Source organism: Tursiops truncatus, chromosome 4, assembly GCF_011762595.2.
Source record: "Tursiops truncatus isolate mTurTru1 chromosome 4, mTurTru1.mat.Y, whole genome shotgun sequence".
NCBI classification, from domain to species: Eukaryota; Metazoa; Chordata; class Mammalia; order Artiodactyla; family Delphinidae; genus Tursiops; species Tursiops truncatus.
The window spans coordinates 115,257,770-115,282,989 of NC_047037.1; the positions used below are offsets into that span (position 1 = coordinate 115,257,770).

General features: G+C 35.5%; 1 protein-coding gene across 2 annotated transcripts in view; it reads right to left on the bottom strand.

Moving 5' to 3' along the window:
* Positions 1-25,220, bottom strand: part of SAMSN1 (SAM domain, SH3 domain and nuclear localization signals 1) — a 127,607-nt gene that overhangs the window by 43,730 nt on the left and 58,657 nt on the right. The window contains exon 1 of one of the 2 annotated variants that reach the window (XM_019923247.3): positions 4,737-4,866. The exons of the other annotated variant lie outside the window; for it this stretch is intronic. Within the exon in view, the coding sequence (XP_019778806.1) occupies positions 4,737-4,793 (57 nt within the window). The 5' untranslated portion in view covers positions 4,794-4,866. Of the gene's footprint in view, positions 1-4,736; positions 4,867-25,220 lie in introns of those variants that run through there. 2 annotated transcript variants of the gene reach the window in all.

The window sequence follows — 25,220 nt, forward strand, 5'->3', positions numbered from 1 at the left end:
TGGTGGAGGGAGTTCCATAAACCCCTTGTGCAAGTACTTGGCCTAAAGTAAGCACCGGTTCATATAAATACTTCTTCTCTTTTCTTATACCTGGTTAGATAAGAGTTAAAAATGTATCTTAACAGTCTTGATAGGAAAAGCAATGAAGAAAGCTCTTAAATGCCACAACTATGTGTCATCCTTGTCTAGGAGCATAAATTTGCACAGCGGGCAGTGCAGTGAAAACAACTCATAATCAACTCATCACCTCTCATCATTGCTAGGATCAAATGCAAATGGGAAAGAATGCCACTTCAGTCATTGCTAGTGAAAATTAGCATCTGTGACACTAATGGTGTCTCATTTAGTATGCACTTTAGATTTTAAAAAATGGTAAAAAAAACAAAGAAAAAACTATTTCCAGAGCTGCCATTATATCAGTGTTTCCCTTTAAAATAACAGTGGTATTTGAATCTCCTTTACTCAAAGAAAAACCTGAGTTAAGATTTATTAACACAGATCATTAATCCCAGCCAAATAAAGGTCAACCTGTTCCAATTACAGGAGCAGAGCTTCATTTGTGGTGTCTATTCCTTTTCTATTTTCAAAGTTTCTACCATATTCCCTAACCTGGAACAATGGTCTACTTGTTATGTAACAATGGGACTCTCTAGGGATTCTTGCACAACATTTACTTTATTGGAGTTTTTCTCAAAATAAAACTTAGAAGTGATTTATAATTGTATTTACACACATGCATACAAACTTTCTTATGTACACACTAACAGTCTTGCTACCAAGAATAATGAAAATACATAGTACTAGTCAGTATTCATACTTGAACCAGGTTGCATACAGTAGAAGCAAGAAACTTCATTCACTTTCCAAATACTTATTAAGAGCTTACTACATTAAAGGTGTTATACTAGATTTAGGAGGGAAATACATGCGTTTAGCTATCGCAATACTAGGTCATGATTTTTTTGACAATTTGAACATTTGAATGCTAATAAAGTTGTTCTTATTGTTGTTTTACAATTTTAAGTTTTAAAGCTTGGATGGACACCTGGAGGGATTTAATAGGTGGAATCCTGTCAGAGACAGGAATGGAGGACCTCTAAATTCCTTTCCACCTGACAGAGAGAGGCTCTTAAAAATATGCTCTCCCAGTTTTCCTTAAAATTTAGCTGGTGATTAAGACAGAAATAGAAATAGTATCTATGGTCCCTATGCTTGTAACGGTGGCATAATAATTAAGAACAGGAGTGCCGGAAATTGACATATGTATTTTATACAACAGAGTTTTATTTTTTATCTGTGTATCTTTGCTTAAGTTCATTAACCTTCTCTATGCCTTCTCAACTATAAGGCTAAATAAAAGTTATTCTCTCACAGAAATGTTACAAATATTAAATAAATTAATGTGCAAAAAGCTCTAAACACAGCCACTGGTACATCATAACCTCACAGTAAATATAGCAAACTAAAACATTTTAGTTGGAAAAAGAGTTAAGGAAAATTATGTTCTATAATTTAAAGATTTATTGAGTGTAATGAGATCATATCTTTTGCACTCTGCATACTAGATATGCTTATTTTTTTAATTCACAATCAGTAGTGGGCACTAGTGATGATGAGGTGAAAACAAAATTCAAAAAGGAAAGTACAGTACCTTGCAAGTATGTTAAGAAAGGCTATTTTTGATTGACTAATCTAAATGTAGAATACTTAATCATTTATCAAAAAGAAATTTATCCAATATCTTTCTTAATTTGGAATTTACTAATACGCCATAGAGAGTTCTGAGACATGAATTACAACAGTTTCCCTTATGGAATATTTCTGGTCTCTCCTTTTTAACCTACACTATGAATTTCTTATAATAAATATGAATGCTATTTGTCCTATTTATGAGCTATTTGAAGGAAAGAACCCATACCAAAAATGGAGAAACAGAGGAGAATAAAAGGTGAAAAAGAAAACATATTAATAAATTATAGATGGTAAAATGATATTTTAATGGGTTCTGATTTTTTTTGATTCATGGATATCTTTATTGATAAGTCTTGTGAATATAAGAAAATAATAAATTATTTTGTATACGGACTTATAAAATCTATTGCTACATTTTATATCCATGAATGTTTTGAACTTTCTTACAACCACAGGACATATTTAAAAATACTAATAACAAAGTCCTTCTCCATTTACTTACTTTTTCAAATGAACAGTTTTGTAACTTTTATTTAAGGAATAACATTAGGTATAATATTCACTCACCATTTGAATTGGGTATTAGGTCACCTGAACTACAACCCACAGAAGTTAACATGAACTGCATGACTAAATAATAGTCACCTCATTTTTAATGTTGTTGCTTCTTACCTACTTTAGCATTTACAGTTAAAAAGCAAGGAAATCTCTCTCAGAAATTTTGAAAGAGTATAGCACAAGGAATGTATGTTTCCAGGTCAAGAGATGTGAATGATTGTCTGGTATGTAGTCAATTAGTGTAGACGGTGATTCCCTACATTTCAGACTGATTTCTTGATGGTCCTATTCTATCTTTCTAGACACAGGTCCTATGTTCCCTTCTAGTAGATGAAGGGATTTGCAGTCCTCACTCTACTAGACATTTATTTGTAGGAATCTCTGCCATCTCTTAGGGATTTGGCTCTTTTCCCATAAAATACACAAAGAAAATTACCCAGTAAAATAAATGTGAATTAAAGCAAAGTTGTTTCTAACACATAATTATAATAATTGGAAAAATATCACCTCCATATTAAAAGGAAAGGATTTAGTTGATCTGGAAGGTATGAACATGTGAATATACATTCACATAGCTCTTTAAATTCATATAAAATGAAACCATCCATCTAAAGGAAACAGGAATTCATTCACAGCAAAAGTTAATGTTTCCAGTGTGACTATTTTCTGTGATATATTTTGTTACCAGATGTATATTTTATCAAATATATTTTTACATTTATGAATAAGTAAGTCAGTAAGATGAACAATATACCACTTCTATTACAATAGTTCCTACAATTAAGGCAAATGATGATCATAGACTAAAGTATCATTTTGAAAATTGTTCAATGACATAAATATGATAGTAGTTCACTACATAATAGAGTTTTTATGAGATACTCTAACTTTAAATTTTAAATACTTGGAGGGAAACCACTGCTTCATATTAATTTTTGTGATCTCCTTAAAACTTACTACTGTCAACTCAATATTGGTTGTATTTAATCAAGCAAATTGTATGTAAAAATAATCTTGAACAGAAAGGTAAGTAATGCTTTTAAAAACTTTGTTGTATTCTTTGGGAAATGTTACCTTGAATTTTTATTTTATTAAGGAAAAAGAAATCATGCTATGTTATCCAGCTGTATTTTTGGTTTTTCTTTGCGGTACGCGGGCCTCTCACTGTTGTGGCCTCTCCTGTTGCGGAGCACAGGCTACGGACGCGCAGGCTCAGCGGCCATGGCTCACAGGCCCAGCCGCTCCGCGGCATGTGGGATCTTCCCGGACCGGGGCACGAACCCTTGTCCCCCGCATCGGCAGGTGGACTCTCAACCACTGCACCCTCAGGGAAGCCCCCAGCTGTATTTTTAACTAGAGATGCTTGCCTACCCTTTATCAGATTTTTGTGTCAGAAAGAATTAATATTGAAAATCATTTATTCTTAGTTTTCAAAGACTGGCAATCATTTATTTTCAGTTTTATTCAGAGAGGTTGTGTGGTAACTTGCAAAGAGTTATAAAACATAGACCATTGTTCAATGTCACAACAATTCAAAAGTTCACAATCAATTCCCAACTCCTTTCTCTCTGAATGGTGCCTAGCAAATAAAGGTCAATAATTGATAATAAATCAGTCCTCTAAAAAGACACCTGAACTCAGTTATTGTTTATTCACAAGCAGATTTAAATTGTTATTTACCTAAGAAACTCAAAAACTGTACAGGTTTTGGAAAACTTCTCTGACACCAATATTTCACAGATATTTTCTTTTATGTTATTAATGAAACTAATTTATAGTTCTACAATAGAATGTAAACTTTGTTATCTCATATCCTACTTTTTAAGTAATAATTATTTTCAATACAAAGAGTAGGGTAACATTTCAAATAAAACCAATTTGTCAAATCTATAAATTTATGGGGTTTTGATGTTTCCCAAACACAACCCAGTCCTCTCTCTAGTAGTGAAGTTAGTTCAAGAGAGAGAGAGTAGAAAAAATAACCTCTACAACAAGCTATCATATTTTAGTCTGAAAAAATGAAAAAAATTAAATATTTAATCAAAACACCTCCATTTTACAACCTCATAATTAAATATATTATGAAGAGCTGAGAATGCATAAGATAAAATGCACTTGGTAGATTGTTAAATAGACCTTGACGCCTTTATAGTTATTAAAAATGTACACCAAGATTTCATAATATCAGCCTTTCAAAAAGAGACCACCAAAATGATTTCCGTGAAGTTGACAATACAAGCTCAAAGTTCAGTTACAGATGTAAATAATCAAATATGCCCTATAAGATAAAATTACAGAGACAATAATTGTCAGGTATTATTTAACACCTAAACTTAACTTAGCAATTCAATTTTTTCCATATTTGCCATGAGGGATTCAACCCTATGGTTGAATTGATTTATAACTGACAGATAAGAACAATGTGTGTGCGTGTGTATTCTATTAAACATGTTGGTTTTGTCCGACTATGTATGAAATTACCTTACCTTTGGTTTTTGATGTTTCTCCTTCTCTGAAACATTGGATGGTTTTCTCTTCAGCATTTTGAATTCAGACTACTCCGAGTGAGTGCACTTTCTGTTGTTACAGAAACAACTGAAGACGGTCAGCAGTATGTTATCTATGATGTAGAGCCACAGATAAGTTTGAGCCTAGTAACCTGCCACTTCCTCTTTTGGTCAGGATATGACTTCACATATACACGGGTGAAGTTTTTTTTGGTTTTTTTTTTAACGGTAATTCTTTGGTAACTCTTTAACGTTCTGTTCCTGCTGTATTCTACGAGGTAGATTCCTAAATCTCACATTTTGACATGCCTGCGTTTACAAGGACCATGAAGATTTCCAAATAAAACGCATTTTTTCAGTAGACACAAAAATAAAAATCTATAACACATTCCACAGGTAGAGGGAAGAAAACATCTGAGCCAATAAATGAAACAAAACTTGAAATGTGAGCTTTTTAGTATTTAAAAATGAAGAGAATACTCAAGGTAGTCAATTTTGCTTCCTAGGTAAACTTTATTGGAAGACATAATAAACTAGACTTTAAACAATACTAATCCTATTTAAAGCATGTATGCACATTAAAAAAAATAGAGTATGGATGAAATTCATATAAATAGGAATATGAATCCAGAATTAAATGATTATGCATATTGTTACTTTTGTAAAGTTCTGATTAATATGGAAATCAATTAAACAGTCCCTCAATTAACCAGTGTCCTTCTGCTACAAACTTCTTTGTCATATGCTGATAATTGCTGTTAGAGTGATGATCCAACGGATCAATGGTACCTTCAAATGAAGCATCCCAAGTCCTTATTTAACGGGCCTGGAAGAGAGCTAATAAGGCTTAGAAAGACTTTCCCTATCAAACTAAAGGGTTTAACATTTTTATTATAATGTCAAAACCAACATAGGAAGTAAAAGCAAGAAGTTCAAGATTTCTTATTAATTAGTGATTTACCAAAGGGAGACTGGTAAAATGTCTGAAATTCCACTTCTATTAAAACCGGCTTGTAAAGGAAATCAACTTAGATTTTGTTTATAAAACCCCTGGGGTGAAAAACAGTGGTATCATATTCTTAATGAGCAGCTTCTCTACAAATCAGCTGACTCTATTTCTCAGTCTTTCCTCATACCTCTAAGACCCTACTCTCTGAAACCCAGTTCTAGTTTCCAAATTTCACTGATTCATTTAACGAATATTAAATTGAGCGTCTGTTGTGTGCTGTCTGACAATATATCGAGCATCCTGACTAGCTAAAAATAGTTTATGTTCTATAGCAGAATTGAAGGAATACACTTGTCAAGATTATGGTTAATATGCTTCTTCTACTGGATATTAAGAGCGGAATTATATTTTTCAAGAATTATCAGGCTGGTATTTTCAAAATAATGACACAGAGGGTAACCAGGCTGGTATTTTCAAAATAATGACACAGAGGATAACACTAAAAAACCTGAGGACTCTGAGGTTGGGTAATTCCCTAGAAGTATGCTTCCTTTCAGACTTTCTGTTGGGGCTTAAGTTACGGCAGTGATCTAAGCAAAATTTTTTTCATTTCTTCAGAAATTGAAAGTCATGAAAAAAGTATTTCTTAACTGAAACATTTGCAACCTCTGTGGCCCCATTTCTTCACCTCTGAGTAGAAATTTAATTCAATTTTAGACTTCAGGCAATAACATGGGAATGATAATGTGCTAATCACATGTTAGGGTTTTGGTGAGAATAAAAGGAAATGCCAATAAAGAATGTACTTATTTAAGAAATGTTTTATGTCAAGAAATGTTCATGGATTTCAAACAGTTATGTTTGGGATAATGTTTGCTATAGATTGTATTTCTATAATCACAAGTAAAGAATAGAGAACACTCACATTCATCGTGACCACAGCTGGACTATATGCCGCTTTTAAAAGTATTGCACTCAAGCGGCTTGTAGAAAAATCTCCATTTATGATCTCTAGGCCTTTTTACCATCATTAATACTGTAAGAAATATTTAAAATGTAAATAAAGCTTGAAATTTTTTCCCTCAGAATTAAAGATGGGAAAAGCAATTTTCCAACTTTCTCTTCTACTCGAGAAAGATGTTTTCCAGAGATTAAAAACAGGTGTGACGTTTGAGGTGCTATTACAATCTGTATTAAACATATTGGTCCTCGGAAAATCTCAGGTGACAGAGTAGCAAATGCTGTGATCGATTATCTCCTATTCTGTGGAAGTCTGGTGCTATCAAGATATTTAATGAATGACCCAGAGTGATATAGCAAATTCTAAAGTCAAAGGTATATAGAACAGGAATGAGGTAGAAAGTCAGTATTGAGCACACAAATTCCCTGTCATGATGGAACCACGAAGCCACATGTTGCTTAAGACATGTTCTCAAACAGGGAAATTGCAAAAGAGCAAAGTCTCATTGCTTTGTTTTCACACATTACCTTAATGGTCTTAACACAGGCAAGGTGAAAAAAGGCTGGGACTTCGTGGCATATATGTCAGTTACAATTTCTGCATCATAGTGGGTAAGGCAACATTTTAAAGAAATTGCAAACAAATGACAGCTATTGGGGTGTATTTTATGAGAAAGTAAAGTGAGACATAAAAGAGTTGTTTCAGCAGTCCAATAAATATTTATTGATAGTTTGCTATCCAAATTCAAATCACAGATTAATTCCTGTCAGCAGAAAGAGAATGCATTGTTCATAGGGACAACAAGTCCCAGAAACTCTGCAATCGCTATTTCTCACTGTAAATTTTAAAAATACTATGGTGGTTAATCAGAGTGTATCGCAAAAAGGATCCCCTCTTGGTGTGCTGCAAACATTATGCTTCTGTTAGAGGAGAGCTGCTGGTGAGGCCCTAGATATCTTGGGAAGTCTCTTGGGAGAGAACCTGGCCTTGTGACATTATTTCTTATTTAAATTTCTAAAGAGATAATGTGGCACATTACCTCACTATCTTAGTTGTAGAAGAAACAGAGAATTGAGATAAATAAAAAGGACCAACAGTCTAAGATGAATGGTGAACCTAAAGAATCATACAGGAAGAAACTCTTTTGAAACAGAGGAAGAACTTCTTAGATCACATCTATGCATGGCAAGATGTTTGAAAACAACATAAGAGAAGACTTAGTAAACAAAAAATGAGGTGTCCCAGTTCATCACTGAATAAAACAATTAGGGGATCTAAGTTTAAAATATATGCAACTTACTCAGATTATTTCAACAAATTATAAATATATACTTTCTAAGTGGTTGCCATAATAAGTAATGATAAAACAAAATTTCATACATTCATGATTAAAAATTTAATATTCATGACGTCTTCTTATTCTCAAAGTTAATAATAATAATGATGACTATTAATTTTGAGTGCTTATTATATGCCTTGCATTGTGCTTTACTCATATTTCCCATGTAATCCTCAAAAAATCTCCATAAGCTGGTACTAACATTGTCATCCTCAACTTCCAGGTGAGGTTAGGTAATGTGCCCAGTTTGCACAGCTAGGAAGTGGTGGAGTCAAGGTTCAATCCAAAAATCTCAGCTCATAAACATCACTCTATACCATAGTTATGCCTAAGGACCTGACATAAAATGGGAGTGATTTATTTAGGGGTTAAGGTCTGGAATGGTTAGGGGTTAAGACTGGGGAGAGGGAAGGTAATGCTGAGCTATTGGTTGGAAAGAGTGTTTCAATCAGTAGGTGTGTATAAAAATATCAAACCAGTAAGTGTGTAACTATCTAGAACCCTATTCTTTAATTAAGACTCAGTACCACATAGACAAAACTGCTACCTCTTCAATTTTCTTCTCCCACCCAGGCTACCTTGTTGTGACTCTGAGTAAAGAGTCCAGATCTTCTCTAAGCAATCTTTAAAATCATTTTTTCTAATTTCACGCTTATAAAAATCAGGGTTGGAGCACAGATTAGATTTGTCTACATGATATGAAATTCCCTAGGTTCTGAAGTTCCCTGCTGATGGCTTTTGATAAAGCATCCATCTATGAATTGATATTATCTCTGAAGTTACTACCATAAGCATATTCTATTTTCTCCTTGATCTGGAGCTATAGCTCCCCAATTTATGTTTCTAAAAAATATTTATTATTCTCTTAACCTTTGACTTTTAATCTTACAATCTTTGCTTGCCTCAATGTCACACCCAAATTATAGTTATAATCTTCTCATTTCTATAATATGTTTCCCTTTTACACTTCTAAATGTCATTTAACATCTTGTAAAAACTGAAATGTTTACCCTAAAAACTTAAAAAACAGTAGCTCCCTGTGACATCCATTTATACACCCAGAGTTCTTATTTCAATTCTTTGTTTTATCCATCCAGTATTAAAACCATTTTTCTCATTGGTTAAATTCATTTTTCTACATGATAGGCCCACACTTTCTTGATTTATGTATTAGACGTTGTCTATTGATTCCTGTTTTTGTCCTTGAGGATTTTGTACTCCTTTCACTTCCCTACTCTCTTATAATTATTTCGTTAAATCATTACTTATTGTTATTTTATAAATATTGTTCATGGATAAGTAAAATTATGTTTATTGCTTTGTGTTCCCTTGCTGTTTATTTTTGGAGTTCATAATTGCTAACATATCCCAAATAAATGCCCCCAACAAATTTATCAACTGATTTTTTTTGAACATTTAAGTTCAGTCACCATACTTATAATTTTAAATGCTCAAACATTTCAAATTTAGTTTTTCCTGGTTTCAGTGGGGTGTGATTAATCTCTAAGTATGCTTAAATGGAAATTCTCAATCACCTCTTGGTTTGGATCCTCTTTGACCTGAATCTCACATTATCTTTTTTGTCTATTCTTTCATTTGCAGAAACACACCTCCCTAATGGAAATGTTTTAGGACCTTGTAGATCCTTAACATTTGAATGCTATCTTGACTTGGAATTCTAACTTTATTCTTCTGCAGAATTTAGACAGCCTCTCCATTGTCTTCTAGCTTCCAAAGTTTTTGTTGAGAAGACAAATGACATTGGAGAGAAAGAAAAAAAAATATATATATATATATATACATGTATATATATATACATGTATATATATATGCATATATATATTCCTTTTATCCTTGGTATGTCCTAAAATGTCATATTGTGTCTTGATATAGTTTATTTTTTCTTTCCCTGCACTGCTCTCTCAATGGCTCTTCAAACTGGAAACACACAACCTTAAGGTCTGTTTCTTTAATAAATTCTTCATCTCTTTCTCTGTTCTCTTTTTCTGGAAATCTTATTAGTACAGTGTTAGACACCCCAACTGTATTATATTTCTCTGTTTTCTTCTTCTCCTCCCCCTCCTCCTCCTTCTCCTTCTTCTTTTCCTCCTTGTTCTTCTTCCCCTTCTCCTTCCCCTTCTTCATTTTTTCTTTTAACTTTCTAGGAAATTCCATTATTTTTCCACTAATTATTCTAATAAATATTTGCTTTTAACTATAATATTTTGTTTTGGGACTTCCTTGGTGGCACAGTGGTTAAGAATCTGCCCGCCAATGCAGGGGGCATAGGTTTGAACCCTGGTCCAGGAAGATCCCACCTGTCGTGGAGCAACTAAGCCCGTGTGCCACAACTACTGAGCCTGCACTCTAGAGCCCACGAGCCACAACTACTGAGCCCGCATGACACAACTACTGAAGCCCATGTGCCTAGAGCCCATGCTCTGCAACAAGAGAAGCCACAGCAATGAGAAGACCGCGCACCACAATGAAGGGTAGCCCCTGTTCGCTGCAACTAGAGAAAGCCCGTGTGCAGCAACGAAGACCCAACGCAGCCAAAAATAAATTTATAAAAAAAAAAATTTTTGTTTTGTAAAACTTCGTATTGTTTCCTTTCATAACACTTTGTTCTTTTTTTAAATACAGGAGTAACAATTAATGAAATCAATTAACATGCAACGATATGGATGAATATTGGAAATACAATATTAAGCGAAAAGAACATTTCACAGAAGAATTGCATATAGCATGATGCTCTTTAGAAAAATACATACACAGTATAAAAAATAAAGGAGTGAGGAACATAGCTTTTAGTGTAATGATTTACTTGGGTGCAGAGAGTCAGGGGATGGAATGGGGGGTTAGTGTAAATGGGTACAGGTTATTTTTGAGGTCTTAGCTTTTACTTCAAGGGTATATTTTAATAGCAATACATTTTAAAAACTAACTAAAGAAAAGTGAGGTTTTGAGAACATTCTATTCTTAATTTTTGGAAAGGAGGTAAAATGTAATGGTTAAGAGGGTGGACTTTAAGCTGATTACCTGGGTTCAAATCCTGGCTCTGCCATTTGCTAAGATGTCCTTGGCTAGTTACATAGCCTTCCTATAAAATGGACATGATAGTAGTGCCTACCTCAAAGGAATTGCTCTGAGGATTAACGACACTATTATAAAGTTAGTAGAAAAGTGCCTGGCGTGTACTAAAACACTAAGAACTAAAATATAAATGGAATAAGTTCTCTTATATATCTGAGGTTATTAATTACCATTTTTATAATTTCCTTCTGTTCCTTTCGTTGTTTTTGTCTCTTTCTGATTTCTTTGACCACTGTTTGCTTTAACCACTGTCTTTCATCTTTGAGGCTTTCTTCAAATGTCTAGTGATTTTTGGTTGTTGATACATCACTAAGAGTATGGTATAAAAATCCTGACTGGAAGCTCTGTGTAAATGGGTGGGCTTGTTAAGTGATCAGGCAGCAAGAAGCCTTTTTATCAGGAGAACCCTAAATGGCAGCTTCTGAAATTCTGTTCTCTGAGATCATTTAAGTTCTGCAGGTAATAATCCTCCCATGTCCTGGATGGGCTGTGAAGGAGCAGGTTAGTTTCCTTGCAGGCTTCAAATGCTGGGGCTCTGAGGGACTCTTTGGTGCACACTAACTCACTTCATTGCAGCATCCTTTTCTGCAGGTTCTGAGATTGCCTTGCTCCAATCCTCCATTCACCTTCCATCATCCCAAACATTAGTTGGCATCTCTTCTCCTATCCTTTTACCAAATGTCTTTGTATTTGTGGGTTTGCATCTTTTTGGTAAATGTATATAGATGATATGCTACATTTAAGCAAAGTCTAGCTTTGCCAACTGTTCACATTTTTATCACCTCCAACTCTCTTCTTTAATTCTGCCCTTTAAAACATTTGTGTTCTTTATCTTATTTGCTAAACTCCTAATTACATGAAGCATGTAGCTAATTACATAAAACTGATCCCTATCACTACCACTCCAACCTTATAATTTTTAAGATTGACATAGGACATGGCTACTGGTATGACACAGTAGGAAGAAAGCAGGTAAAAATATGAAGCTTTTCAATAGAAATCCATTTTCACATTTAAGTAATTGTGTTCTCTCCACATTTTCAGATTCTTCTCACAAGCACAGAAATACAGTAACCTGTGAAAATAGTTTGCCTTTTCATTCTTTATAGATAGTCTAAAACAATAAGAAATGTTTTTATTAAAAATCTTCAAAGTAATTTTTAAACTAAGAATATAATCCAGTACCTCCTGAATTATGCCTCATTAGGCTAAAAGGAAATTCTGTTCATAGTACAATACTGACTGAACAAATTGAACTAACTTTGCATAAAAACATTTTTAAATTAATTTTTATCAGATCATAGTACATGTACAATTAAAATCCTTTTTTTTTTTTCTCTAAGATCAGGTACAAGACAAGGATGTCCACTCTTGCCACTTTTATTCAACATAGTTTTGCAAGTCCTAGCCCCAGCAGTCAGAGAAGAAAAAGAAATAAAAGGAATCCAAATTGTAAAGGAAGAAGTAAAACTGTCTCTTTTTGCAGATGACTTGATACTTTACATAGAAAATCCTAAAGACACCACCAGAAAACTGCTAGAGCTCATCAATGAATTTGGTAAAGTTGTAGGATACAAAATTAATATGCAGAAATCTGTTGCATTTCTATACAGTAACAATGAATTATCAGAAAGAGAAATTAAGGAAACAATCCCATTTACCATTGCATCAAAAAGGATAAAATCCTGCAAATAAACCTACCTAAGGAGGTTAAAGACCCATACTTGGAAAACTATAAGACACTGATGACAGAAATTGAAGATGACAAAAACAGATGGAAAGATACCATGTTCTTGGATTGGAAGAATTAATATTGTTAAAAATGACCATACTACCAAAGACAATCTATAGGTTCAATACAATTCCTATCAAAACATCAATGGTATTTTCACAGGACTAGAACAAATAATTTAAAAATTTGTATGGGAACACAAAAGACCCCGAATAGCCAAAACAATCTTGAGAAAGAAGAATGAAGCTGGAAGAATCATGCTCTCTGACTTCAGACTGTATTATAAAGCTACAGTAAGCAAAACAGTATGGTACTGGCACAAAAACAGACACATAGATCAATGGAACAGAATAGAGAGCCCAAAAATAAACCCATACACTTATGGTCAGTTAATCGATGACAAAGGAGGCAAGAATATATAATGGAGAAAAGACAGCCTCTTCAATAAGTGGTGCTGGGGAAACTGGACAGCTACATGTAAAAGAACAAAATTAGAACGTTCTTTAATACTATATACAAAAATAAACTCAAAATGGATTAAAGACCTAAATGTAAGACTGGATACTACAAACTCCTAGAGGAAAACATAGGCAAAACAATCTTTGACATGAATTGCAGCATTATTTGGGGGGGGGGGGGGGGTGTCTGTCTCCTAGAGTAAAGGAAACAAAAGCAAAAGTAAACAAATGGGACCTAATTAAACTTAAAAGCTTTTGCATAGCAAAGGAAATCCTCAACAAAACAAAAACACAACCTGAATGGGAGAAGCTATTTGAAAATGATATGACTGATAAAGGGTTAATATCCAACATATATAAACAGCTCATACAACTCAACATCAAAAAACATCAAAAAACCCAAACTACCCAGTTAAAAAAATGGGCAGAAGAACTGAATAGACATTTTTCCCAAGAGGAAATATAGATAGCCAACAGGCACATGAAAAATGCTCAACTTCACTAATCATCAGGGAAGTGCAAATCAAAACTACAATGAGATATCACCTCACACCTGTCAGAATGGCTATCATCATTAAAAAGAACACAAATAACAAATATTGGAGAGGATGTTGAGAAAAGGGAACACTCATACACTGCTGGTGGGAATATAAACTGGTGCAGCCTCTGTGGAAAACTGTATGGAGGTTTCTCAAAAAACTAAGACTAGAACCACCATATGACCCAGCAATCCCACTCCTGGGTATGTATCTGAAAAAAACAAAAACACTTATTTGAAAAGATACATGCACCCCAATGTTCAGAGCAACATTATTTACAATTGCCAAGGTATAGAAGTAACCTAAGTGTCCATCAACAGATGAATGGATAAAGACAATATGCTATGTATACCCAATGGGATACTACTCAGCCATAAAAAAGAATGAAATTTTGCCAATTGCAGCAACAAGGATGGACTTGGAGCACATTATGTTAAGTGAAATAAGTCAGACAGAGGAAGACAAATACTGCATGATATCACTTATAAGTGGAATCTAAAAAATACAACAGATTAGTCAATAAAACAAAAAAGAAACAGACTCACAGATATAGAGAACAAACTAGTGGTTACCAGCAGGGAGAGGAGCAATGAGTGTGTGAAACTTTTGGAAATTGTAAAGCACTATAGAATTTAAAAAATCTTTCATTCCATTAAAAAATGTCGGCTTTAAAATACTTCTAAAGCCATAAAAAATCCCCTGCTTAATTCGTACTTCTTTCCCCAGAAGCACAAGAGGAAGGTAGACTACGCTGATCAATAGACCATGATTTCCTCTCTTTACCTGTTGAAGAAAAATGTATTAATAAAATACTCCTGGTGAGATATATATGAGCTTCCTCAGGAAGTTATTCTTACACAGGAAGTACAAAATTATTTCTATTTCCTTTCTACCTTCACTCATTGGAAAAATTTATAGCAGATTCAAGAGTGACCAGATTATTTTTCATACCTTAACATTTGAAACTATGCTAAAGCTGTAAGAGATAGTAACTGTATAGCCTATTACTTAATCAAAACCCCTTATGGGACCTTCATCCCTTCAACTTTGTAATTAAGATGGAATACTTTAATTGCATATCAGTTTAATTACAAAAGAAATGAATAGAATATGATTGTAGTGAAGGTTTTTAATGTAAAACTGTATACAGCAAAATCAAATTTCACAGTGTCATACATACATACACTTAAATCATATGTATGCATATATATGTATTTATATGTATGTATACATGTGTATATATGCATGTATATATGTGTTCATTTATATGGAATTCCATCTTTACCTTTTAATACAAAGAGTAATGGAAGAACTTCTTAGGAGACCACGTATGATATAAATAGGTAGACATTGCCCACCCCAACCCAACACATACAGACTGAGGTTTCCACATAAAGTGTGAAACCACAGCAAGACACAGGTCCTCAGAAGCCTTCTTCTTGAGAATTCTTCTGCATTCTAATTTTAAAGCATTTGTATTTGTCATTTCTGGGAAGGGAGAAATCAAGTGATCATTTACAGGATTTTACAAGTATGTTACCCATAATTCAATTCTATTTTCTTCTCGAATATGAAAACTTTCCATAACTTTTGCAGCTATACTTGTGAGAAAGGAAAATCTGTTTTTTCTTTGTCAATCAAGTAGTGTGGTGAATCAAATAGCCAAGTTAACATCCGTGTCCAGCAGCCTAAGAAAACTAACTGATTAATTGAAACCTAACATCTATTTGGAAGGAAATAGGATTCCCTGTTTTATTTTCAAGGGCATGGGATTCTAGACCCTCAAAGCAGCCACTGCAGCAGTTACACGCTCTGGTTACTAGTCGTCTGCTGAGCAAGCCTGGCTTGGGGTCTGCTTTTCCTCATGTCACCCTTCTCTGGAGGCCCTGTGATGTGATGAGAGTGTGTGGACTTTGGAAGACTGACATAGGTTTGAGTTCAGTCAAACTATATAAACTTGGGCCCAACATTTGACCTCTCCAACTTTCAATTGCCTCATTGGTAAAAGGGGAAAACAGTATTTCCTCGTGTGATTATTGTTGGGATTAAATCAGACAATATATATAAAATTCCTGATACATAGAAGATCTTAACAAATGCTAGTTTTATCCCCTCTCCTTCAAATACATAGTAGAAAAGCATTAGATTTCTAGGCTTTCAAGTCCTATTTTCATTCTACATTGTGGTCACAGTGTGACCCAACTTCTTGGGAACACGTCTAGCCTCTGGTTTCCAATGCTGGTACATGTGCCATGGCTAGTTTAACCTGCTGTTCTCTCATTGTCACATGCTATAATGATATTTGAATATGCTGTTTATCCTCAGCCACCAACCAGGGGAAATTTCTACAGAAGACTTCAGTTCTGCTTTCAGTTAGATTTGGTGATAAGCATTTAAGTGTGGATTTGTAATTGCACTTTGAAAACAAACTCCATACTTTCTCATGACCAGGAAGGCCTGGACATCTATGGCCTTTGCCTGTGTGGGCCACTCTCCTTTCTTTCCCTGATCCAGTCATGCTGGTCTTCGCTCTGTGCTTGGACACTGTTCAGTTCTTTTGTGTCTTGGTCTTTTAGTCAAGCCCTCTCTTTTGTTTGAAGTGCTCTTCCCTTCCCTTTCACATGACTGGCTCCTTGTCATTCTTAAAGCATCGGCCTCCATGTCACCTCCACAGAGGGCTTTCTCCAACTAAATATACGTAGGTGCTTGACCTTTTTTTTAACTGCTTTTATTTGTTTGTTTGTTTGTCTCGGTTACCTAGAAGGTAGAGGCCACCCCTATTGCTAGCACTAGCACAGTGCCTGGCATAGGGAGAGGTCAGGAAGTGTTTGTTGAATAGATGAATAACTCAACTCTATAGGTTTGTGCAGTTTAGGCCATTTCTTTGGATTAACAAGTATCAGGATTGAAATCTCAGAATTAGTACCCCTCAAAACCAGAAAGGATTATGGCAGGCAGAATAACTGTTTAACTAGACATTATCAGAAAAAAATCTTGCAAAAATTTTGAAACACACAGACTATAAACCGCTTTCAAAAAACTCTCTTTTATGGAGAAATCAGTGAGATATGTCAACATACCTTGCTAATGAAGATAAAGATCTATTATTTTTTTTAACATCCTTATTGGAGTATAATTGCTTTACAATGTTGTGTTAGTTTCTGCTGTATAACAAAGTGAATCAGCTATATGTATACATATATCCCCCTCCCTCTTGCGTCTCCCTCCCACCCTTCCTATCCCACCCCTCTAGGTGGTCACAAAGCACTGAGCTGATCTCCCTGTGCTATGCGGCTGCTTCCCGCTAGCTATCTATTTTACATTTGGTAGTGTATATATGTCAATGCTAATCTCTCACTGCGCCCCAGCTTCCCCTTCCACCTCCCCATGTCCTCAAGTCCATTCTCTACATCTGCGTCTTTATTCCTGTCCTGCCACTAGGTTCATCAAAACCATTTTTTTTTTTTTAGATACCATATATATGTGTTAGCATACGGTATTTGTTTTTCTCTTTCTGACTTACTTCACTCTGTATGACAGACTCTAGGTCCATCCACCTCACTATAAATAACTCAATTTCGTTTCTTTTTATGGCTGAGTAATATTCCATTGTATACATGTGCCATAACTTCTTTATCCATTCATCTGTTGATGGACACTTAGGTTTCTTCCATGTCCTGGCTATTGTAAATAGAGCTGCAATGAAGATTTTGGTACATGACTCTTTTTGAATTATGGTTTTCTCAGGGTATATGCCCAGTAGTGGGACTGCTGTGTCATATGGTAGTTCTATTTTTAGTTTTTTTTTTTTTTTTTGCGATACGTGGGCCTCTCACTGTTGTGGCCTCTCCGATTGTGGAGCACAGGCTCCGTACGCACAGGCTCAGCGGCCATGGCTCACGGGCCCAGCTGCTCTGTGGCATGTGGGATCTTCCCGGACTGGGGCATGAACCCATGTCGCCTGCATTGGCAGGCGGACTCTCACCCACTGCACCACCAGGGAAGTCCTCATTGTGGTTTTGATTTGTATTTCTCTAATGATGAGTGATGTTGAGCATCCTTTCATGTGTTTGTTGGCCATCTGTATGATCTATTATTGATTTATATCACATTTTTTCTTAAGGCTGAACATCTTTTAACATAAGTTTTTACCATAACAGCTTTCCAATAAAGTGTTTATCCTGATGTTATTATGCACATGGGAGACCTAATTTCCTCTTCTACCAACTCGGCTCCTGATTCTAGGACATCTAATTTTGAGCCTGGGATCTTTCCTGCAAAGCATTCACTGGAGTGAAATATCTTCTTTCTTATTGAAAGAAATTATATTGGTCCCATCTCCACTAAAATGCTGGCCCCATAATTCTCTAAATATTAAAGCTTGACTTGAACTTGTTAACTCATCGTTGTGGAGATGACACTTTAGAAAACTAACACTTCTCCTTTGAAAGAAAAAATAAACTTTCTTTACAAGATGATAAATACTTAGGGGAAAATGTGTATTTTTTTTTTTCTAGCTCTTAGCACAATCAGTCAGTATGTCATATGGTTCATGCAGAGCCAACTTCTTTATTTCAGCCAGCAAAGGTCATCTCCTCCGCTGACAATCAGCAGGTGAATACAATCCACCTGGAGATGGTACCAATTTGGAAACTGTAGAAATCTGTTGCTAGTCTTTAAGCCATCACACCTCTGGCCATCATGAGTGTAGCAACCCTTAATATGCTTTAACGCCTTTCCTGTGACACACTGTTTTGCCCTGGAGAGACAGATTTGGCAAAAGCCCTCTAGCAAACAAACAGAGAAGACTAAGTGGGACTTGAATGCCCCACAGGTGTAAAATATTACTTCTCGACTCTTCTCATCATTCTCGTTGTATTCCAAGATATGGACGTGGGGCCCTATCTTATTTGTTTAACAAATATGTCTTGAATGTCTACTGTCGGCCTGGCAGTCTACCAGGTTTCCAAAGATGGAGAGGCATGGGCACTGCCATCTAAGAGTTTACAGTTTAGTGAGAAGACAGACCAATAGAGTGACAATTCAACATAATGTGTTTTGTATCAACCCAGGGTATATGAGCAGGGACAGCATAGAGGGCACATTGTTAATTTGTCTGAAGAAATAAGGAAAAATTTTACTAAGGAAGTAAAACTCTCAGGAGTACTTGACGTAATAATGAGCTAAACAGGAATTTACCAGGCAGACAAGGGGAAATGCAAGGGGATTCCAGCAAGAAGAGTATATGAGGGCAAGAGGCATGAGAGTGTTTGGTATGGTCTGGGAGTGAGGAGTAATTCCCCACAGCAAGTGGGTGTGGGAATTGAGGAGAAAGACGGATGATGGGTCTGGCAGGTGGCTTAAGGCCAGACTATGAAGGATTTGGAGGCCATGTGTTATGGGTTGAATCGTATCCCTCCAAAAAGCTATGTTGGGGTTCTAACCCCCAGTACTTCAGAATGTGACCTTATTTGGAAATAGGGTTGTTTCAGACATAATTAGTTCAATTGAGGTCATCCTTGATTAAAGTGACCACTTAATCTAACATGACAGGTGTCCTTAAAAGAAGAGGGAATTTGGACACACACATGCACAAAGGAAAGTCTACATAGAAACTCACAGGGAGAGGATAGCCATGTGAAGATGGAAGCACAAATTGGAGTTATGCTGCCACAGGCCATGGAAAACCTGGAGCTACCAGAAGCTGGAAGAAAAAAGGAAAAATCCTTCTGTAAAGGCTTCTGAGACATCATGGCCCTGTCAACACCTTGATTTTGGACTTCTAACCTCCAGAACTGTGAGATAATAAATATCTGTTGTTTTAAGCTACCCAGGGTGCGTACTTTATCATGGTAGCCTTAGGAAACTGATACAACATGTTAAATAGTGTAGATTTGAATGTAATGGGATCATAATTTATATGGGTTGGAAACTACTGAAGCAAGAGAGCAACGCGACCAGATTTGTGTGTTACAGAATGGGTTCTGGCTGAAATGTGGAGCACAGATTAGAGGTGGGGAATGGAGAGAATCTGCAACATTTCCGAAGCTTATTGACCAATATAGTTCCTCAGTACCTCCTCACCTACGAAACAAACAAAAAGGATCACCCTTCTACTTCTCTCAGTTTGGCCCAAAACATTATATTAGAGCTCTCCTGTCTGCATAACATTACCTGGATAAAGAAAAGGGCATACTTTGAAATTCAGTCCTACCAGATCACTTTATTTAGTGATGGAAATGTCACAATGAAGACTGACAGTACTAATACAATAATATGGACATTTGAAATGATGTTGATATTGGTATTTTGATACTGATTTAAAAATTCAGTTAAAAAATCTTAGAACCCTGAAATGAATAAAATTAATTTTCCAGTAGCAAGCCATTTAGGTTCCCAAAATTGTTTCCTTTGCTCTTTATCTTAGTTGCAGAATCTGGTTTATATCCACATCTTGAAATGTCTATTCCTGTACACGTAAAAAATTTGTTAAGAAACACACTATCACTAAGATCAATACTAAGGAAACTAGACTACAGCTGTTATTTCTGTTAAGGGTATTTCCTAGAAATATCATGAACTGTGATAACTGGCAGCTTTGATGCAAGAAAATGACTTTTCTCCAATTGAAGTAGGTGGTATTCAAACCTATGACACTTACACTTCTAAGGCTACATACTATTTAGCTGTTTTCAACCTCCTGAGACACAACATGTCATACTTGCATATATGAGTAAATAATTTAATGAATATAAAACACATCTCCATATATCTTTCATCTCATTTACTGAATACCATAACTGACAATGTTACAAAAATATTAATTATATGACATAACCCAAAATGTAAATTATGTTTCTAATTGTATTATATTGAAGAAACAATTTAATGTCACTTCTGTTTTTAAAAACATGAAGCACAGAGTACAATACATTTAAAAATCAGTGAGATTATTAAGACTCTAAATAAACATGAAAAACTTGTGAACACAAGTTAATATTCAGATGTCTTGGACACATGTAAAATCATAAAATTCACTTGGGAAAGTTAAGGCTGAGAGAGAAGAAGAATGTTGATTTAAGGAAACAGCTAAGGGCAGTACTGGATCTAAGGACAGCACTGGCCTCTTCATTTGTCATTTGTCATGAAAATGTAGTGCGGAACTATTGTCATGTGACCTTCCTCCCCACTTATTAAGCCATGGGTATACAAACAACAGGGGTTTTCGATTAGTTGTTCCTACAAAGTGACATTTTAGAGAGGTTGGAGGCCTTAAATGGTATTGTATGACAGTTTCTTACCCTGCAAAACAGGAAAGAACAGATATAAAATATTTGGGAGCAGTTGTGAACATGGATATTGATAGAGGAGTGCCTTGTCTCTCTGTGATTGACACATGTATCAGCACCCATAGCGGTAGAACTACCTAAATAGGAAAAGACTGAACCAGTAATACGGGCACAATTCAGAGTGGTAACAAAAAGTAAACCCAAAATACCCTATGTCCACATGGGAGGCTGAGTTAAGTATACATACCCACTGGCATTCATTCATTTTTTTCATTCCTTCTTCCAAACACCATATTTTACTTCCTACTGTGTTGCCTAGCATTGGAAATTATCTTCATTTTAAAAATTGCCACTTTGCATATATTATTTGCACTTTAGAAAGAAGAAGATGACTAGTTCTGAACCCATGCAATTGATTTCAGATCAGATCATCTAAGAGAGAAAATATTGACTTGAAAGAAGAGTTATATGGATACAGTTTAGAGTTTAAAAGCCAACATTTTGCATACTCATATATTCAGTCTAGTTTGTTATTAAAGTATAGAATGAGACAAGAAGAAGATAGAGTTTTGGAAGAGGAAAATGAACAAACATTTATTGATAACGCTGCTGTAGAGCATTACATATCAATCCTCTTAACAACGTATAAAGTGTTATTATCTCCCGTTTTACAAAGAAGAAACTGAGGCACAAAAGAGCTACCTCACCTAAAGTCAGAAAGGTAACAAATGGCCAAGAATTGATCTCAGGGCTGACTTCACTATACTACACAGCCAAACCTTTCATGTAGAATAAAACTCACAAACAAATTAAGGAAGAACACAGCAAGCCAAAAGCAACCCCACTCATTTCTTTAGCAGTCAGCTATACATATAAACCTTGGTTTTGTAGCTAGAGAATGGGCCACCTCCCCTTCTTCTGCTCTAGTCCCTTTTCTCACTCTCTATTTTGTAGTTCTTTTCCAAGGCCTCACTACACTGTCACTTCCTCCTAAGGCCCCAAAGGAGTATATTTCAGGAGCAGTCAGAGAAGGAAATTGAGGGCAGAGAAGGGTAACTCAAAATCAACCCAGTAGGAGAAGTTGTAGCAAACACATACTTACCAGACAGCATGCAGGCTTTGAAAGAATGGAAAAAGGACTGAGGAGGTAACTGAAATTGAGTGGAGGTGATAGGGAGAAAAACAAAAGGGACACACCACAGAACATGTAAAGCTGAGAAGAAAACACATTTTGATTTCTGTATACCATATAGAAGTCCTGGAAAATGTACTGAAAATATTTCAACGATTCATCCTCTGTTGATAAAGTTAACATTTACTCTGGGAGCAATACTGAAAAGTTGAGAGTCAGTAGTAAAGTTCAAAAGTAGGTCAATGAACTCAACAAAATTCTTCATTTACACCTGCATCTATAATTACCACCCTGGTCTTGAGATACAACTTTCTAAAAATGTATTTGTTTCCTTTTAACTTTGGTTCCTGGGGTTCTTGGTCACCATTAATATGCCAGGCAGGGAGCTAAGCACCTTTACATAAAACATCTCTTACCATCTTAATGATAAGTCTGGGAGAAAGGCTATATTTTTCCCGCTACACCGAAGAAACAACTGGGACTCAGACAGTAATGTGATTGTGTATGCCATGGATTCCAAATTTAAACTCAGGATTTCTTCCTTTAAAGTCTAATGGCCTTCCCCTTATACTGTGTTGCATAAACTTCTAAACGTCATGGTGAGTACAATGCTAGCCATACGAAAAATGCAAAAATATTCTGTGGATGCTAGCATTTACTAAATGTTGGAGATTGATAGGTTTTGCTTTAAAAGGAAAGCTAATGTACATTTGCCAGTGGGGTGGAGAGAGGGCAGAAATCTAGACAGTGGAAAGAACAGGGACATATCACAGTTTATTCACTTCCAATTCCATACACGCAGACTGAATTTCTAGTTAGTTCTGTTACTGGTAAAGACATAAGCTCACTCTTCTAACAATTTGCCTGGATACAAAGACCAGAATGTTGCTTGACAACTCTTTGGCAGTAACCACATTTGGGCTGTGGTTCCTTTGGCTGAATTTAAATTCAGCTGTATTTTATTCAAGGGAGGCTCTTTCCCACTTCCATCTGAACTGAATTAATGCATAATAAATACAGGCATCAAATTTACTAATTGCGGTGAATAAGGATATCCAAGGGTTACAGACTGTCAGGAAAAGCACACTACAGAACCTAAGCATTCAATTTCAAAAAGCCTTTTAACATAAATATTTCAAAAGTATCAGCTTTGTTACCATTTCACACCAATGATTTTTATTTCCCAAACCTATTCTGACATTTAAAGGAACATTAAGAAAAAATACATATTGCATTATATATGGCTACCACCATATAATGCCACTTAAAAGTTGGTTTAGAATAAAGATAAAGGCAGAGGAAGGTTGGCTATGGTGAATCAAATGAAACCTTTTTCACATATTTCTTTTTGAGTTATGTTAGTGTTATATGATGCAAAGAAACACACACACACACACACACACATACCACCTCAAGATCCCATTCAAACCTATCAACTTGGTTCAAACATCTCAGGATTTAATGATCATGACCAAATGATATTGGAAACTCTTATTAAAGTAAATGGGCTCTGTAATTAGCAAAATTGGACATTTTCTTTGACTCTCTGACAGAGGGAATGATTTTTTTCCTCAGCAATCGGGTAGAACACTGTGTTAAGGGCCTTAGGTCATAGAGGAATGTTGGCAGAGAGTTCCATGCCACTAGAACAATAGGAAGGCAATCCACTAAAACATCTGTATTAAGGAGTTGGCAGAAGAGACAGTTGAGAAATGGGAGCATAAAAAATGAAAGTCACCCATAAATTGGGGAAAGTTTCACCAATGAGTAAGGTGAATGGTTTTTACCCAGCTTGGATATTAAGCTCAAAAGAAAACAACAATGACCCAGTTAAGAAAATCACATTCTATTTAGAAAGTGACTTAAAAAAATAAGTATTATCATAAGAGCTATTTATATTCAAAAGCATTTTGTAAAACCTGGAAGATACATAATTGGCCTGGTCATTTGTTATACCCTCTGTCCAGGGGTTTTTCTACTCTGTGATTTACCAAAAGTCCCAAACACTCTCTGATAGGAGTTTCAACCAAATCAGTTTGGAAAGCACAAAACTATTTCTGGGGAAATATCAGTGGCACCCACTAAGGGCTCTGTACACTTCCATATAGGCTGATCACAGGAGTCTTTAGCACTGAGAATTCCCAACGGCTGCCCAGTGCATTCCTTTGTTGTGTTCTCAGTGTGAGATCCCTAAAGTGACTTGACTATCTTATAGGTATGGGACTTGGAAGACTTTAAAATCCCAGCTTGGCCCTGTAACAGGGCTTGGGCAACTTCCTCAACCTTCTGAGGCCTATTACCTCATTTGGAAAATTGAATTATCTACTTTTTGGGATTGTCGTGTTTATGAGATTAAATAACTTCTGAAAGTGATATACATATGAGAGCTTCTCAAAAAGACTTCCTGGATTGGTGAAGGTGAAATTGAAAAATCAGGGAATTCTTTTCTTCTATGCAGAGATGATTCTCAAACTTTGGTGAACATAAAAATATCATCTGAAGAGTTTGTCAAAGAATGTTCATCCTAGAAATTCTGATTCAGTAATCTGGAGTGGGCAGACCTTGGTAACAAATACCGTAGGTGATTCCGATGTGGTTGGTTCATGAAACCACACACAGAGAAATAGTTTTAAAACATAATACTCTAGCCAGATTTTAAGGCAGATTGTTTTATTTGGAATCATCAGACATACTGTGATTCTTTCTTTCAATGTCTTTTCTCTCCTTCAAATCTTCAGGCTTCCAAACCCTCTAATTCTCATCTAGAATGAGTTCCCTAAGTCCCACTCCTAAATAGACGTATATCAAGTTTTCACATCCAAGCAGCATTGAGTTCTAGTAAGCATGCAATGGCAAGACATCAAGTTAGAAGAGCACTACACATTTCCTCCTGCCTATTTATTTTAAAACTGGATAAAAATAAATTAAAAGGTGTTCACCATTTTACATATTAAAATATAAGGCTCTGAGT